Genomic DNA, 16,431 nt, shown 5'->3' with positions numbered 1-16,431 from the left:
ATCACCTCCATCACCTCTATCACCTTCATCACCTTCATCACCTCTATCACCTTCATCACCTGCATCACCTCTATCACCTTCATCACCTTCATCACTTTCACCTCTATCACCTCCATCACCTCTATCACCTCTATTACCTTCATCACCTTCATCACTTTCACCTCTATCACCTTCATCACCTCCATCACCTTCATCAGCTCCATCACCTTCATCACTATCACCTTCATCGCCTTCATCACTATCACCTTCATCAGCTCCATCAGCTCCATCACCTTCATCAGCTCCATCACCTTCATCACCTCTATCGCCTTTATCACTATCACCTTCATCACCTTCATCACCTTCATCACTATCACCTTCATCAGCTCCATCAGCTCCATCACCTTCATCAGCTCCATCACCTTCATCACCTCTATCGCCTTTATCACTATCACCTTCATCACCTTCATCACCTTCATCACTATCACCTTCATCACCTCTATCGCCTTCATCACTATCACCTTCATCACCTTCACTTTCATTCACCTTTAAAACTGGTTTTAGACTGGACTAAAGGTTTAAGTTATAGAGTAGACTGGACTAAAGGTTTAAGTTACAGAGTAGACTGGACTAAAGGTTTAAGTTATAGAGTAGACTGGACTAAAGGTTTAAATAATAGAGTAGACTGGACTAAAGGTTTAAGTTATAGAGTAGACTGGACTAAAGGTCTAAGTTATAGAGTAGACTGGACTAAAGGTTTAAGTTATAGAGTAGACTGGACTAAAGGTCTAAGTTATAGAGTAGACTGGACTAAAGGTTTAAGTTATAGAGTAGACTGGACTAAAGGTCTAAGTTATAGAGTAGACTGGACTAAAGGTCTAAGTTATAGAGTAGACTGGACTAAAGGTCTAAGTTATAGAGTAGACTGGACTAAAGGTTTGAGTTATAGAGTAGACTGGACTAAAGGTCTAAGTTATAGAGTAGACTGGACTAAAGGTCTAAGTTATAGAGTAGACTGGACTAAAGGTTTAAGTTATAGAGTAGACTGGAACAGCAACACGCAGGTCGGGCAGAACCACTGCCCCCCAAACGGAAGTGTTGCCTTTCATACACAGGTTATCGTCACAGGTTGGTCTCGCCTCGTCCTCACATCTGATTGGCTCTATCCTGTCAAGAGGAGGAGAATCATGTTCTCATCTTTTCTCACAAGACTGGAACACAACGACCGGTCTGCTTCACTAATGTCAACACACTGATAAACAGGTGTGAGTGTTGAAGTGCAGGCGTGTGACTGACTTCCCTTAAGAACTGGACCTTTCATAGACACAACCACAACCACCTCCTCCTGGACCCTACCCCCTTTCTCCTTTCTCCTGGACCCTACCCCCTTTCTCCTTTCTCCTGGACCCTACCCCCTTTCTCCTTTCTCCTGGACCCTACCCCCTTTCTCCCTTCTCCTGGACCCTACCCCCTTTCTCCCTTCTCCTGGACCCTACCCCCTTTCTCCTTTCTCCTGGACCCTACCCCCTTTCTCCTTTCTCCTGGACCCTACCCCCTTTCTCCCTTCTCCTGGACCCTAACCCCTTTCCCCTTTCTCCTGGACCCTACCCCCTTTCTCCCTTCTCCTGGACCCTACCCCCTTTCTCCTTTCTCCTGGACCCTACCCCCTTTCTCCTTTCTCCTGGACCCTACCCCCTTTCTCCTTTCTCCTGGACCCTAACCGCTTTCCCCTTTCTCCTGGACCCTACCCCCTTTCTCCCTTCTCCTGGACCCTACCCCCTTTCTCCTTTCTCCTGGACCCTACCCCCTTTCTCCCTTCTCCTGTACCCTAACCCCTTTCCCCTTTCTCCTGGACCCTACCCCCTTTCTCCCTTCTCCTGGACCCTACCCCCTTTCTCCTTTCTCCTGGACCCTACCCCCTTTCTCCTTTCTCCTGGACCCTAACCCCTTTCCCCTTTCTCCTGGACCCTACCCCCTTTCTCCCTTCTCCTGGACCCTACCCCCTTTCTCCTTTCTCCTGGACCCTACCCCCTTTCTCCCTTCTCCTGGACCCTACCCCCTTTCTCCCTTCTCCTGGACCCTACCCCCTTTCTCCCTTCTCCTGGACCCTACCCCCTTTCTCCTTTCTCCTGGACCCTACCCCCTTTCTCCTTTCTCCTGGACCCTACCCCCTTTCTCCTTTCTCCTGGACCCTACCCCCTTTCTCCCTTCTCCTGGACCCTACCCCCTTGCTCCCTTCTCCTGGACCCTACCCCCTTTCTCCTTTCTCCTGGACCCTACCCCCTTTCTCCTTTCTCCTGGACCCTACCCCCTTTCTCCTTTCTCCTGGACCCTACCCCCCTTTCTCCTTTCTCCTGGACCCTACCCCCTTTCTCCTTTCTCCTGGACCCTACCCCCTTTCTCCTTTCTCCTGGACCCTACTGTTTTTAGAACACTGTTTTTAGAACACTTTTTGTTTTTATAACATTTTAGTTTTTATAACACTGTTTCTGTTTTAAGGACATTTTTTAGAACACTTTTTAGAACTGTTTTTGTTTTTAGAACACTGTTTTAAGAACAGTTTTTAGAACACTGTTTTAAGAACTGTTTCTGTTTTTAGAACACTGTTTTAAGAACAGTTTTTAGAACACTGTTTTAAGAACAGTTTTTAGAACACTGTTTTAAGAACAGTTTTTAGAACACTGTTTTAAGAACTGTTTCTGTTTTTAGAACACTGTTTTAAGAACTGTTTCTGTTTTTAGAACACTGTTTTAAGAACTGTTTCTGTTTTTAGAACACTGTTTTAAGAACAGTTTTTAGAACACTGTTTTAAGAACTGTTTCTGTTTTTAGAACACTGTTTTAAGAACTGTTTCTGTTTTTAGAACACTGTTTTAAGAACTGTTTCTGTTTTTAGAACACTGTTTTAAGAACAGTTTTTAGAACACTGTTTTAAGAACTGTTTCTGTTTTTAGAACACTGTTTTAAGAACTGTTTCTGTTTTTAGAACACTGTTTTAAGAACTGTTTCTGTTTTTAGAACACTGTTTTAAGAACAGTTTCTGTTTTTAGAACACTGTTTTAAGAACTGTTTCTGTTTTTAGAACACTGTTTTAAGAACAGTTTTTAGAACACTGTTTTAAGAACTGTTTCTGTTTTTAGAACACTGTTTTAAGGACAGTTTTTAGAACACTTTTTAGAACTGTTTTTGTTTATAGAACACTGTTTTAAGGACTGTTTTTAGAACTGTTTTTGTTTTTAGAACACAGTTTTTAGAACGGTTTCGTGTGGTTCTCCTTCATGCCACACGAGCTGCTGCTCAGCGATGATCACCTGCTGCTCGCTTCCTGCTTTGACGCTTCCTCCAGGTCAAAGTATGACCAGCACATGAAGATGAATGGGAGACAAGGTTGTCTTTTTATTGAAATCATAACATAATGGAATAAACCAATCACACGGCTCCGTCTTCTCTGGATCTTTTGCTGTTATGTCACATTGTCTGCATGTCATTATGGATATATAAAAGGTCATCATGTATATATAAAGGTCATATGAAGGTCAGGTGTTAATATAAAGGTCATATGAAAGTCAGGTGTTTATATAAAGGTCATATAAAAGTCAGGTGTTTATATAAAGGTCATATGAAGGTCAGGTGTTTATATAAAGGTCATATGAAGGTCAGGTGTTTATATAAAGGTCATATGAAGGTCAGGTGTATACATATATAGAGGTCATATGAAGGTCAGGTGTTTATATAAAGGTCATATGAAGGTCAGGTGTTTATATAGAGGTCATATGAAGGTCAGGTGTATACATATATAGAGGTCATATGAAGGTCAGGTGTTTATATAAAGGTCATATGAAGGTCAGGTGTGTATATAGAGGTCATATGAAGGTCAGGTGTTTATACAAAGTTTATATGAAGGTCAGGTGCTGTTGTTCATCAAGACCATAGTTGTGTTTGTGCTTTGACGCTTCCTCCAGGTCAAAGTATGACCAGCACATGAAGATGAATGGGAGACAAGGTTGTCTTTTTATTGAAATCATAACATAATGGAATAAACCAATCACACGGCTCCGTCTTCTCTGGATCTTTTGCTGTTATGTCACATTGTCTGCATGTCATTATGGATATATAAAAGGTCAACATGTATATATAAAGGTCATATGAAGGTCAGGTGTTTATACAAAGGTCATATGAAGGTCCGGTGTGTATATAGAGGTCATATGAAGGTCAGGTGTTTATACAAAGGTCATATGAAGGTCAGGTGCTGTTGTTCATCAAGACCATAGTTGTGTTTGTGCTGTTCAAACAGTTCTGTCAGATTCTGCATGTAAAGTTCGTGAAGACTCTCGATGTCCTCACAGCTGGGACTCGGCGTCTGGACCACCGAGATGGGCTTCCCTACTAAACACAAGACGGGTGTCAACAACAACAACAACAACAACAAACAGAGCTCAACGTGAGCTGATGCGTCTCATACCGATGGTGTGGATGGGCTTCCTGTAGGGCATCAGGCCAAAGCTGTACTGGAAAACTCCTCTGGCATGAAACAGAGGCATCGCGACTCCCATGATGCTTTGCAACCGGTTCTGTGAACACAGGACAACCTTTGTGTGTGTGTGTGTGTGTGAGATATATATATATATATAGATGATATCATTGCGTCTGTGACCTCTGACCTGCAGCTTCCTCAGAGGAGAGCCGGTGGGGTTCTCCATCTGGTCAAACAAATCGTTCTCGCCAAAGGAAAAGACTGGAACCAGCTGAGCTCTACACACACACACACACACACACACACACACACACACACACACACACACACACACACACACACACACACACACAGTGTCCTGTTTGAAGCCCCGCCCATCAGACCACGCCCCTTCACAAGCTTCACTCACCCGTGTTTCAGGGCCAGTTTGATGAAGCCCTTCCTGTTCCTGACCTGAAACCAAACAAACATACTTATATATTGATAATGAATATGTTTATCATAAAGATAATAGATAGATAGATAGATAGATAGATAGATAGATAGATAGATATATATATATATATCTATATATAGATATATATATATAATGAATACGCTCAGATAACTGAATAATTAATCACATCCATGTTTTATGATTTGTGCCTGTTAGAAATGATCAAACCTGAAGCGTTAGAGCTCCCGGTCGAGCATCTAAAGCCTCCGGAGCTCCGCCCACCGCGATGACAGCGACGTTCCCTCCTGCAGGGCGACTAACGAGGTGAGACAGGCTGTTCTTACTGCTGGACACCAGGCCTGCAGACAGACAGGTGACAGACAGACAGACAGGTTTTGAAATGAATACATTCTGTATTCTCCCCGGCGCCCCACTAGAGGACCACGCCCCACCTGTAATGCCCCTGCGCTCCACTAGAGGGCCGTGCCCCACCTCTAATGCACCTGCGCCCCACTAGAGGACCCCGACCCACCTCTAATGCCCCCGTGCCCCACCTGTAATGCCCCTGCGCCCCACTAGAGGATCCCGACCCACCTGTAATGCCCCCGTGCCCCACTAGAAGGCCGCGCCCCACCTGTAATGCCCCTGCGCCCCACCTGTAATGCCCCTGCGCCCCACCTGTAATGCCCCTGCGCCCCACTAGAGAACCCTGACCCACCTGTAATGCCCCTGCGCCCGCTAGAGGGCCGGGCCCCACCTGTAATGCCCCTGCGCCCCACTAGAGGGCCGGCCCCGCGCCCCGCACCCCACTAGAGGACCGCGCCCACCTGTAATGCCCCTGCGCCCGCTAGAGGGCCGGGCCCCACCTGTAATGCCCCTGCACCCCACTAGAGGACCCCGACCCACCTGTAATTCCCCCACGCCCCACTAGAGGGCCCCACCTGTAATGCTCCTGCGCCCCACTAGAGGACCCCGACCCACCTGCAATGTCCCCACGCCCCACCTGTAATGCCCCTGTGACCCACTAGAGGACAGCACCCCACCTGTATTGCCCCTGCGCCCCACTAGAGGACCGCGCCCCACCTGTAATTTCCCCACGCCCCACTAGAGAGCCCCACCTGTAATGCCCCTGCGCCCCACTAGAGGACCCCGACCCACCTGTAATTCCCCCAGGCCCCACTAGAGGGCCCCACCTGTAATGCCCCTGCGCCCCACTAGAGGACCCCGACCCACCTGTAATGCCCCACTCGAGGGCCGGGCCCCACCTGTAATGCCCAGGCGACCCACTAGAGGACCGCGACCCGCCTGGAATGCCCCTGCGCCCCACTAGAGGGCCGGGCCCCACCTGGAATGCCCTTGCGCCCCACTAGAGGACCGCACCCCACCTGTAATGCCCCTGCGCCCCACTAGAGGACCATGCCCCACCTGTAATGCCTCTGCGCCCCACTAGAGGACCGTGCCCCACCTGTAATGCCCCTGCGCCCCACTAGAGCACCGCGCCCCGCCTGTAATGCCCCTGCGCCCCACAGTTTGAGAACCACTGCTCTAACCTGATCTCTTCATTGCAGATCAGAGAGAGGCGTCACTCTGTGGAGAAAACTGGAAACCAAACAGGAAGCCGTTATCTCTGAGTCTGTCATCACTTGAGAATCAATGATGAAACTGACAGCCAATCAGAGAGCAGCTCTCTGCCTCCTCCTGCTCTGACAGCCAATCAGAGAGCAGCTCTCTGCCTCCTCCTGCTCTGACCTGTAGCCCAGTGTTGACTCTGTACAAACAGCTGATTGAGAAACCAGCCGAGTGAGAGGACCTGAACCCAAAACCTCTTCAGACCTGAACCTGGTTTTGATCACGTTCTGGTCTACATAAATAACAACAATGACATTATAAATACTGAACAGCATCAATGTGTGCCGAGTCCCTTCAGGCAGGCAGGCAGGCAGGCAGGCAGACAGACAGACAGACAGGCAGACAGGCAGACAGGCAGACAGACAGGCGTGTACCTCCACACATGATGTAGTCCCTGAAGAGAGGGACCCTGAACCAGAACGGCAGCATCAGCAGGTGAGACTTGAGTCCAGGAAACAGACGAGAGAACCCAGTCGCCTCCGTACAGAAGTTACCAAACGCACCTGCTACCAGAACACCTGAGAGACAGACAAGTAGAGAGACAGACAGGTCACACAGCTACCAGCACACCTGAGAGACAGACAGACAGACAGACGGGTTCTCACCATGTGGATGAAATCCAAAGATGTAATTTTTCGTTGGATCCAAATCGACAGATTTAATCAGCTGGAGACACAAATCAACAATCAATCATCGGCCTGATCAGGTTTATTGATCTCCTCGGTGCCGACCAATCAGATCAATAGTCCGTCTGAGGTATTGATCTGATAGATCAGGACTATTGATCAGATCAATACTCACCGTCAGAGGGAAGTAGTCCCTGGAGTAGATCAATACTCACCGTCAGAGGGAAGTAGTCCCAGATCAATACTCACCGTCAGAGGGAAGTAGTCCCTGGAATAGATCAATACTCACCGTCAGAGGGAAGTAGTCCCAGATCAATACTCACCGTCAGAGGGAAGTAGTCCCTGGAGTAGATCAATACTCACCGTCAGAGGGAAGTAGTCCCAGATCAATACTCACCGTCAGAGGGAAGTAGTCCCTGGAATAGATCAATACTCACCGTCAGAGGGAAGTAGTCCCAGATCAATACTCACCGTCAGAGGGAAGTAGTCCCTGGAATAGATCAATACTCACCGTCAGAGGGAAGTAGTCCCAGATCAATACTCACCGTCAGAGGGAAGTAGTCCCAGATCAATACTCACCGTCAGAGGGAAGTAGTCCCAGATCAATACTCACCGTCAGAGGGAAGTAGTCCCTGAAGTAGTCCCAGATCAATACTCAACGTCAGAGGGAAGTAGTCCCTGAAGTAGTCCCAGATCAATACTCAACGTCAGAGGGAAGTAGTCCCTGAAGTAGTCCCAGATCAATACTCACCGTCAGAGGGAAGTAGTCCCTGGAGTAGATCAATACTCACCGTCAGAGGGAAGTAGTCCCAGATCAATACTCACCGTCAGAGGAAAGTAGTCCCTGAAGTAGTCCCAGATCAATACTCACCGTCAGAGGGAAGTAGTCCCTGATCAATACTCACTGTCAGAGGGAAGTAGTCCCAGATCAATGCTCACCGTCAGAGGGAAGTAGTCCCAGATCAATGCTCACCGTCAGAGGGAAGTAGTCCCAGATCAATGCTCACTGTCAGAGGGAAGTAGTCCCAGATCAATGCTCACCGTCAGAGGAAAGTAGTCCCTGAAGTAGTCCCAGGCGCTCCAGCTTCTGACCCACTGTGACCTCCGACCCCCGCAGGTGGGCGTGTCCCAGTCCAGCCACAGCCAACCGGCATACAGCAGGGCCACAGTCCACCAATCAGAGAGAGCCAAGAGCACAAAGGCAGCTAGACAGCACTGAGCTGAGAGACAGACAGGTGATCAGACAGACGGGTGATCAGACAGGGTCAGGGTGATGAGTCACTGGATGGGTCAGGGTGATGAGGCTGGACAGACAGACAGACAGGTAGCAGACAGACAGACAGACACTGACCCAGCATCAGGAAGGAGAAGACAGACAGACAGACAGACAGACAGGTACCTACCCAGCACCAGGAAGGAGAAGACAGACAGACAGACAGACAGACAGACAGGTACCTACCCAGCACCAGGAAGGAGAAGACAGACAGACAGACAGACAGACAGACAGGTACCTACCCAGCACCAGGAAGGAGAAGACAGACAGACAGACAGACAGGTACCTACCCAGCACCAGGAAGGAGAAGACAGACAGACAGACAGACAGACAGACAGGTACCTACCCAGCACCAGGAAGGAGAAGACCCACTGCAGCGTGGCGGCGGTCTGCAGCCTCCTGCGCAGCGGCACATTCAGCGGGGCGAACTGCAGCTTCATGCCGCGACGAGGCCACTGAGGCGGCTGGAGCGTGCGTGCCTGTCTGCCTCTCTGACTGCCTGTCTGTCTCTCTGACTGCCTGCCTGTCTCTCTGACTGCCAAACTGTCCGCTGAGGAGTCCTCCAGATGTTTTTAAACTACCCAGAAGTTTACAGATACGAGCCCCTCCTCCGCTACTGCGCAGGCGTACCAGACCCTCCCTCGTGGGTGGAATCCTCTCAGCCAATCGGAAGGGAGCTGGAGTCCGGCGCGTGCACTGACACGAGGAGTGCACGTTAAAGTAAATAAAGAGTTTAATATGAAATCAAGGGTTTCATCAGATTACATATTTATTGTTCATAATAACACTATTTAGTTCTAACCCTAACCCTGACCCTGCGTTCTGGATCCACAGAACCAGAACATCAGCTCCACCAGAACAAAAACATCAGCTCCACCAGAACCAAGACCTGAACATCAGCCCCCTAGAACCAGATCCAGGACCTGAACATCAGATCCACCAGAACCAGGACCTGAACATCAGCTCTACAGAACCAGGACCTGAACATTAGCTCCATAGAACCAGAACCAGGACCTGAACATCTGAACCACAGAACCAGGACCTGAACATCAGATCCACCAGAACCAGGACCAGAACATCAGATCCACCAGAACCAGGACCTGAACATCAGATCCACCAGAACCAGGACCTGAACATCAGATCCACCCGAACCAGGACCAGAACATCAGATCCACCAAAACCAGAACCTCGGATCCACCAGAACCAGAACATCGGATCCACCAGAGCCAGGACCCAGAACCAGGATTATAAAGACCAGGACCCCCATAGGTTCTGGTGATCGAGAGCCAGAAGGTTTCAGACCACGTTGAGGGACAAACACACTTTATTGTTCTGGTTGATGAAACAATAGAATGGTGTGTGAGTGACAATGAAACAATAGAATGGTGTGTAAGTGACAATGAAACAATAGAATGGTGTGTAAGTGACAATGAAACAATAGAATGGTGTGTGAGTGACAATGAAACAATAGAATGATGTTTGAGTGACAATGAAACAATAGAATGGTGTGTAAGTGACAATGAAACAATAGAATGATGTGTGAGTGACAATGAAACAATAGAATGATGTGTGAGTGACAATGAAACAATAGAATGGTGTGTGAGTGACAATGAAACAATAGAATGATGTGTGAGTGACAATGAAACAATAGAATGGTGTGTAAGTGACAATGAAACAATAGAATGGTGTGTGAGTGACAATGAAACAATAGAATGGTGTGTAAGTGACAATGAAACAATAGAATGATGTTTGAGTGACAATGAAACAATAGAATGGTGTGTGAGTGACAATGAAACAATAGAATGATGTGTGAGTGACAATGAAACAATAGAATGGTGTGTGAGTGACAATGAAACAATAGAATGATGTGTGAGTGACAATGAAACAATAGAATGATGTTTGAGTGACAATGAAACAATAGAATGATGTGTGAGTGACAATGAAACAATAGAATGGTGTGTGAGTGACAATGAAACAATAGAATGATGTTTGAGTGACAATGAAACAATAGAATGGTGTGTGAGTGACAATGAAACAATAGAATGATGTGTGAGTGACAATGAAACAATAGAATGGTGTGTGAGTGACAATGAAACAATAGAATGATGTGTGAGTGACAATGAAACAATAGAATGGTGTGTGAGTGACAATGAAACAATAGAATGATGTGTGAGTGACAATGAAACAATAGAATGGTGTGTGAGTGACAATGAAACAATAGAATGTTTCATCTCCATTGTTCCATTAAACCAGTTTCACGTCCCAGTGGAGGTTGGAGACCTTTACCCTGGTCCCCTCTGGTCCCAGTCCTCCAGGGAGCCCTGTTGACTGGGGCAGACGTTCACCAGTGAGGACAGGACCCACCAGAGACCAGACCCAGTGAGGACAGGACCCACCAGAGACCAGACCCAGTGAGGACAGGACCCACCAGAGACCAGACCCAGTGAGGACAGGACCCACCAGAGACCAGACCCAGTGAGGACAGGACCCACCAGAGACCAGACCCAGTGAGAACAGGACCCACCAGAGACCAGACCCAGTGAGAACAGGACCCACCAGAGACCAGACCCAGTGAGAACAGGACCCACCAGAGACCAGACCCAGTGAGAACAGGACCCACCAGAGACCAGACAGAGTTTATTGTTTTTTATTATTTGTATTAAGATCGGAATCTGTGAAGTTTAAAGGGTTAGGGTACAATAGTAGAAATATAAAGTTACATAGATAGAAATACAAGTACAGTAGAAGTACCTCGAAATATGACTCAAGTACAGCGAGTACTAAACGAGCAGGAGGTTCAAGTCTCAAAGGAGGCCTCATCGGGACTGGACCCTCGTGGGCCGGTCCATCAGAAGTGCACAAGTCCAGAGTGTGGATTGGGCGGCGGTGCGGGAGCCGCATCCTGGAGCAGGTTCCGGTCTAGCCTGCTAATGGAGTAGTGCTGGGCCAAAGACTCATCAGTCCACTCGGTCCTGGACAGCAGCTGGTCCACGTGAGGCCCCAGAGTCCTGTGAGGACGTGAGTATGGACTAATAGTGAGGTCCCGCTCCAGCAGCGACGGTCCTGGGCCTTGATGTGGCCCATCGGGTCCATAAGGTGTACCCGTCAGTATAGAAGGGTCCCGGTCCAGGGCGGTCTGCAGGTCCTGGGTCTGCTCCCCCATTTGGTACAGCTGCTTTTTATGGATCTGAATATGGTCCTGGTGGTCTAGTCTAGCATGGCACAGCTGCTTTTTGTGGATCTGTAGGTGGTCCTGGTGGTCCAACTGGGTAGGGTACTGCGGTTTCTTCTTATTGTGAATGTTGTCCTGGTGGTCTATCTGGGCCTGGTACTGCTGTTTCTTCTGGTTTTGGGTGTGGTCCTTGCCCTGTTGGTCCATGTGGGCCTGGTACTGCTGATGCTTCTTTTGGTTCTGGATCTGGTCTTGCTGTTCCTGGTTGTCCTGAAGGTCCATCTGGGCATGGAACTGCTGCTTCTTTTGGCTCTGTATCTGGTTGTGGACCTGGTTCTTGATGTCTTTCCAGTGTCGCCCTCTGAGGACAGGTTCCAGGTCCAGACAACGCTGACAGACCTCCTTCCCCGGTACTGACTGGACCAGCACGTGGACTCCCAACTGTCTCCAGACCGCCTCCTTCTCTGCAGAAGACCATGGGCGACGTCGGACCTTCCCAGGAGCCGCGGGGTCTGAAAGACAGAAAGCTGATGAGACAAAGAGGTCTGAACATGAATCAGTGATTTGTAGTCAGATGAATCCAGGAGGACCCACCTGTGACAGGAGTCTGCAGTCTGGACTCTGCTGGACTCATGCAGGTCTCCGGTCCGTTACTGTTCTGAGGTGAACCTACAGACGGGCAGAGAGGAAGACGAGGTCAAACAGCACCTTCGAGTGGCCAACTAAAAGTATTCTGACAGTCGTCATCAGGGGTCAGGTTTAGGGTTCGAGGTCTGGATCAGGACTCACCCTCTGGTCTGGCGCCAGACTGCTCCTTACACTTCTCACTCCTCGATTGGACCAATCGTTTCTTTAGCTTGGCTCCTCCTGCGGCGGCTAGAGAAAGTTCACCATAAGACTCAGTGATGGAGACCGTCAATGTTTGGTATAAAACCGGACCCCCAACAGAGAGTCACAGTTCAAACTCGAGGACCAGGTTTAGCTAAAGGACTTGTAGCATACAATCCCCCGGTGTTACCTGTGTGGGGGTCTGGGTCCAGCAGCCCCAGGTGGTCCCACTCCTGCTCCAGCAGGTGGTAGAAGTCCGTGGTCTTGGCCGCAGCCTCCCAGTCTCCATCCTGCAGACTTTCTCCGATTGCAATTTCACAAACCGTCTTCAACGTGGTCTTCACCGCCAGCGGAGGCCGGCTCCATCGGTATCCGGACGCCTTCCTGGCAGCGGCCAGAGCCAGGCTGAGGCGGCCTGGAGCCAGAAGGTCCTGCAGGTTCTGGACCCCAGAGTCCAGAGCTTTAGCGGCCAGGAGGAACCTGCCGAGCTCCCTCAGCTTCTGACTGACGTAGTCGTACCTCCTCTGGCTGCCATCTTGGTTCCCCATCAACTTGTTTCCGTATTTACAGATCAACCAATCAGATTTGACCTGGACAGAAGGAGGAATAGCGGCGTCAGCACAGAGACAGGTAGGGAGACAGGCGGGCAGATAGACAGGTTGATGGGTGTACAGACCTGGTGTGAGACCTGGTCCTGGTTCATGCGGTGCAGGACTTCACTGCAGCTCTCGGACGCTCCGCTGGAAATGGGAAGGAGGCGGGATGCTGCGGCCTGGACCCTGCTGCGCTTCCTGGGCGGGTCCGCCCCCGGGTCAGAGGTCACGTTCTGATCCACAATGGAGTCAGAGGTCATGGGCCGCTTGGTCCCCGTCTCAGATGTCCCGGTCTGGTCCGCTGTGGTCGCGTCTCCCGAGAGGTCAGGAGACGGATCCTCTGCGGACTCGCAGGCCGGCTTACCTGCGGAGTCAGAGGTCGTGTCCTTGTCCTCTGCTGCGGAGGCGGAGTCTTTGGAGGGGTCAGAGGTCAGCTTCTTTCGACAGGAGGCTTGATGTTTCCAGAGATCAGCGCGAAGGAAGAAACCCAGGCAGAGCGGGCAGGGAAGGTAGTTCCTCGCATCCACGTCCTCGGAGGGCTGGCGCCACGGGACGATCTCTCCAGTGCCCTGTCGGATCACCTGAGGGACAGGTAGAGGGACAGGAAGTCAAACAGGAAGTCAGGAACACTGGTGGGTAGACAGACAGGAAGTCAGACACACTGGTGGGTAGACAGACAGGTGAACAGACAGACAGACAGGTGAACAGGTAGTCAGACAGGTGAACAGGTCGACAGGTAGTCAGACAGGTGAACAGGTAGACAGGTAGTCAGACAGGTGAACAGGTAAACAGGTAGTCAGACAGGTAAACAGGTCGACAGGTAGTCAGACAGGTGAACAGGTAGACAGGTAGTCAGACAGGTGAACAGGTAAACAGGTAGTCAGACAGGTGAACAGGTAGACAGACAGGTGAACAGACAGACAGACAGACAGGTAGACAGGTAGGTGAACAGGTAGATAGGTAGTCAGACAGGTGAACAGGTAGACAGGTAGTCAGACAGGTGAACAGGTAGACAGGTAGTTAGACAGGTGAACAGGTAGACAGACAGGTGAACAGGTAGACAGGTAGTCAGACAGGTAGACAGGCAGGCAGACAGGTGAACAGTGCACCTCGATGTTGTGCATGTAGTTGCCCCTGCAGCGCAGCTGCTCCAGCAGCAGGTGGCGCTGTTTGGATCCCGGTGGCAGCTCCCCGGCGGCCTTCACTTCCTGCTGGTCGCTGTGTCTGGTGAGCAGGTGGCGAGCGATCTTCACCTGCGGCCGCCGGCAGAACACGCAGTAGTGCTTCTTGTCCCAGCGCCGCCTGCCACCGCCGAGCGTCCGCTTCACCGTCACGCCCTGCTGCTGCTGGCCCCGCCTCTGCTGCTGCTGGCCCCGCCTCTTCACCGCCACCCCCTGCTGCTTATGCTCCTGGCCCCGCCTCTTCTGCTCCTGGCCCCGCCTCCTATCTCTGGGGCCCCGCCTCTTCATCATCACCCCCTGCTTCTCCTCCTGGCCCCGCCTCTTCTCTCTCTGGCCCCGCCTGCGGGGGAGGGGCTTGCAGAGCTCTCCATCGGGGTACGGCGTCTGGTCTGTCCTGTTCACCATGGCAACCCTAGCCCTGGTGATGAAACACAGGTGAACATCACAAAGGTGATACCTGGACATTAATACTACATTTAATATGCCATTAATACTACATTTAATATGACATTAATACTATATTTAACACTATATTTAACACTACATTAACACTATAAACACTACATTGTTACTACATTGTTACTACATTAATACTACATTAACACTATATTTAACACGACATTAACACTATATTTAACACTACATTATTACTACATTGTTACTACATTAACACTAAATTAACACTATATTAACACTACATTAACACTATATTTAACACTACATTAACACTATTTTCAACACTACATTATTACTACATTGTTACTACATTAACACTACATTATTACTACATTAACACTATATTTAACACGACATTAACACTATATTTAACACTATATTTAACACTACATTATTACTACATTGTTACTACATTAACACTAAATTAACACTATATTAACACTACATTAACACTATATTTAACACTACATTATTACTACATTGTTACTACATTAACACTAAATTAACACTATATTAACACTATATTTAACACTACATAAACACTATGTTAACACTACATTAACACTACAATAACACTACAATAACACTACATTTAACACTACATTGACACTATATTTAACACTAAATGAACACTACATTAACACTACATTAACACTATATTTAACACTACAATGACACTATATTTAACACTAAATTAACACTACATTAACACTACATTAACACTATATTTAACACTACATTAACACTATATTTAACACTAAATTAACACTACATTAACACTACATTAACACTATATTTAACACTACATTAACACTATATTTAACACTACATTAACACTAAATTAACACTACATTGTTACTACATTGTTACTACATTAACACTATAGTAACACTACATTGTTACAATATTATTACTACATTAACACTACATTATTACTACATTGCTACTACATTATTACTACATTGTTACTACATTAACACTATATTATTACTACATTAACACTATATTAGGACAACATTATTACTACATTAACACTACATTATTACTACATTGTTACTACATTAACACTACATTATTACTATATTGTTACTACATCAACACTACATTATTACTACATTAACACTACATTATTACTATATTGTTACTACATTAACACTATATTATTACTACATTATACCTACATTAACACTATATTATTACTATATTGTTACTACATTAACACTATATTATTACTACATTATTACTACATTAACACTATATTATTACTACATTATACCTACATTAACACTACATTATTACTATATTGTTACTACATTAACACTATATTATTACTACATTATTACTACATTAACACTACATTATTACTACATCAACACTATATTATTACTACATTATTACTACATTAACACTATATTATTACTACATTATTACTACATTAACACTACATTATTACTACATTAACACTATATTATTACTACATTATTACTACATTAACACTATATTATTACTACATTATACCTACATTAACACTACATTATTACTATATTATTACTACATTATTACTACATTAACACTATATTATTACTACATTATTACTACATTAACACTACATTATTACTACATTAACACTATATTATTACTACATTATACCTACATTAACACTACATTATTACTATATTGTTACTACATTAACACTATATTAGTACTACATTGTTACTACATTAACACTACATTATTACTACATCAACACTATATTAGTACTACATTGTTACTACATTAACACTA

At 47.1% G+C, this 16,431-nt stretch overlaps 2 protein-coding genes across 2 annotated transcripts; both read right to left on the bottom strand.

Moving 5' to 3' along the window:
* Positions 1–3,976: 3,976 nt before the first annotated feature.
* mogat3a (monoacylglycerol O-acyltransferase 3a) lies at positions 3,977–8,872 on the bottom strand. Its single transcript, XM_079215975.1, has 9 exons — positions 8,763–8,872; positions 8,185–8,363; positions 7,123–7,183; positions 6,892–7,035; positions 5,117–5,247; positions 4,862–4,905; positions 4,640–4,730; positions 4,441–4,549; positions 3,977–4,364 (listed from the first exon to the last, which is right to left on the bottom strand). The coding sequence occupies exons 1-9, from the start codon at positions 8,854–8,856 to the stop codon at positions 4,210–4,212; spliced, it is 1,008 nt and encodes a 335-aa protein (XP_079072101.1). The 5' UTR covers positions 8,857–8,872; the 3' UTR covers positions 3,977–4,209.
* Positions 8,873–11,047: 2,175 nt separating this feature from the next.
* Positions 11,048–14,481, bottom strand: LOC306734549 (uncharacterized protein; the record flags this gene model as incomplete). Its single annotated transcript, XM_079215905.1, has 6 exons — positions 11,048–12,100; positions 12,183–12,257; positions 12,378–12,464; positions 12,607–13,006; positions 13,093–13,590; positions 14,119–14,481. 6 exons carry the CDS (start codon positions 14,479–14,481, stop codon positions 11,265–11,267), a joined length of 2,259 nt encoding a protein of 752 aa, XP_079072031.1. The 3' UTR covers positions 11,048–11,264.
* Between the last annotated feature and the right edge of the window lie 1,950 nt (positions 14,482–16,431).

Source organism: Taurulus bubalis (assembly GCF_910589615.1).
Source record: "Taurulus bubalis genome assembly, chromosome: 3".
Taxonomy (NCBI): Eukaryota; Metazoa; Chordata; class Actinopteri; order Perciformes; family Cottidae; genus Taurulus; species Taurulus bubalis.
The sequence above is the reverse complement of the archived record's forward strand: the minus strand, read 5'-3'. Positions and strand labels throughout refer to the sequence as shown.

Excerpts from the sequence above, each read along its gene's own strand:
- mogat3a (XM_079215975.1), bottom strand. The coding sequence starts at position 8,856 with ATGAAGCTGCAGTTCGCCCCGCTGAATGTGCCGCTGCGCAGGAGGCTG. Across the intron at positions 8,364-8,762 it reads CTTCTCCTTCCTGGTGCTGG|CTCAGTGCTGTCTAGCTGCC; the intron begins GTAGGTACCTGT and ends TCTGTCTCTCAG. Across the intron at positions 4,731-4,861 it reads AAACTGGCCCTGAAACACGG|AGCTCAGCTGGTTCCAGTCT; the intron begins GTGAGTGAAGCT and ends GTGTGTGTGTAG.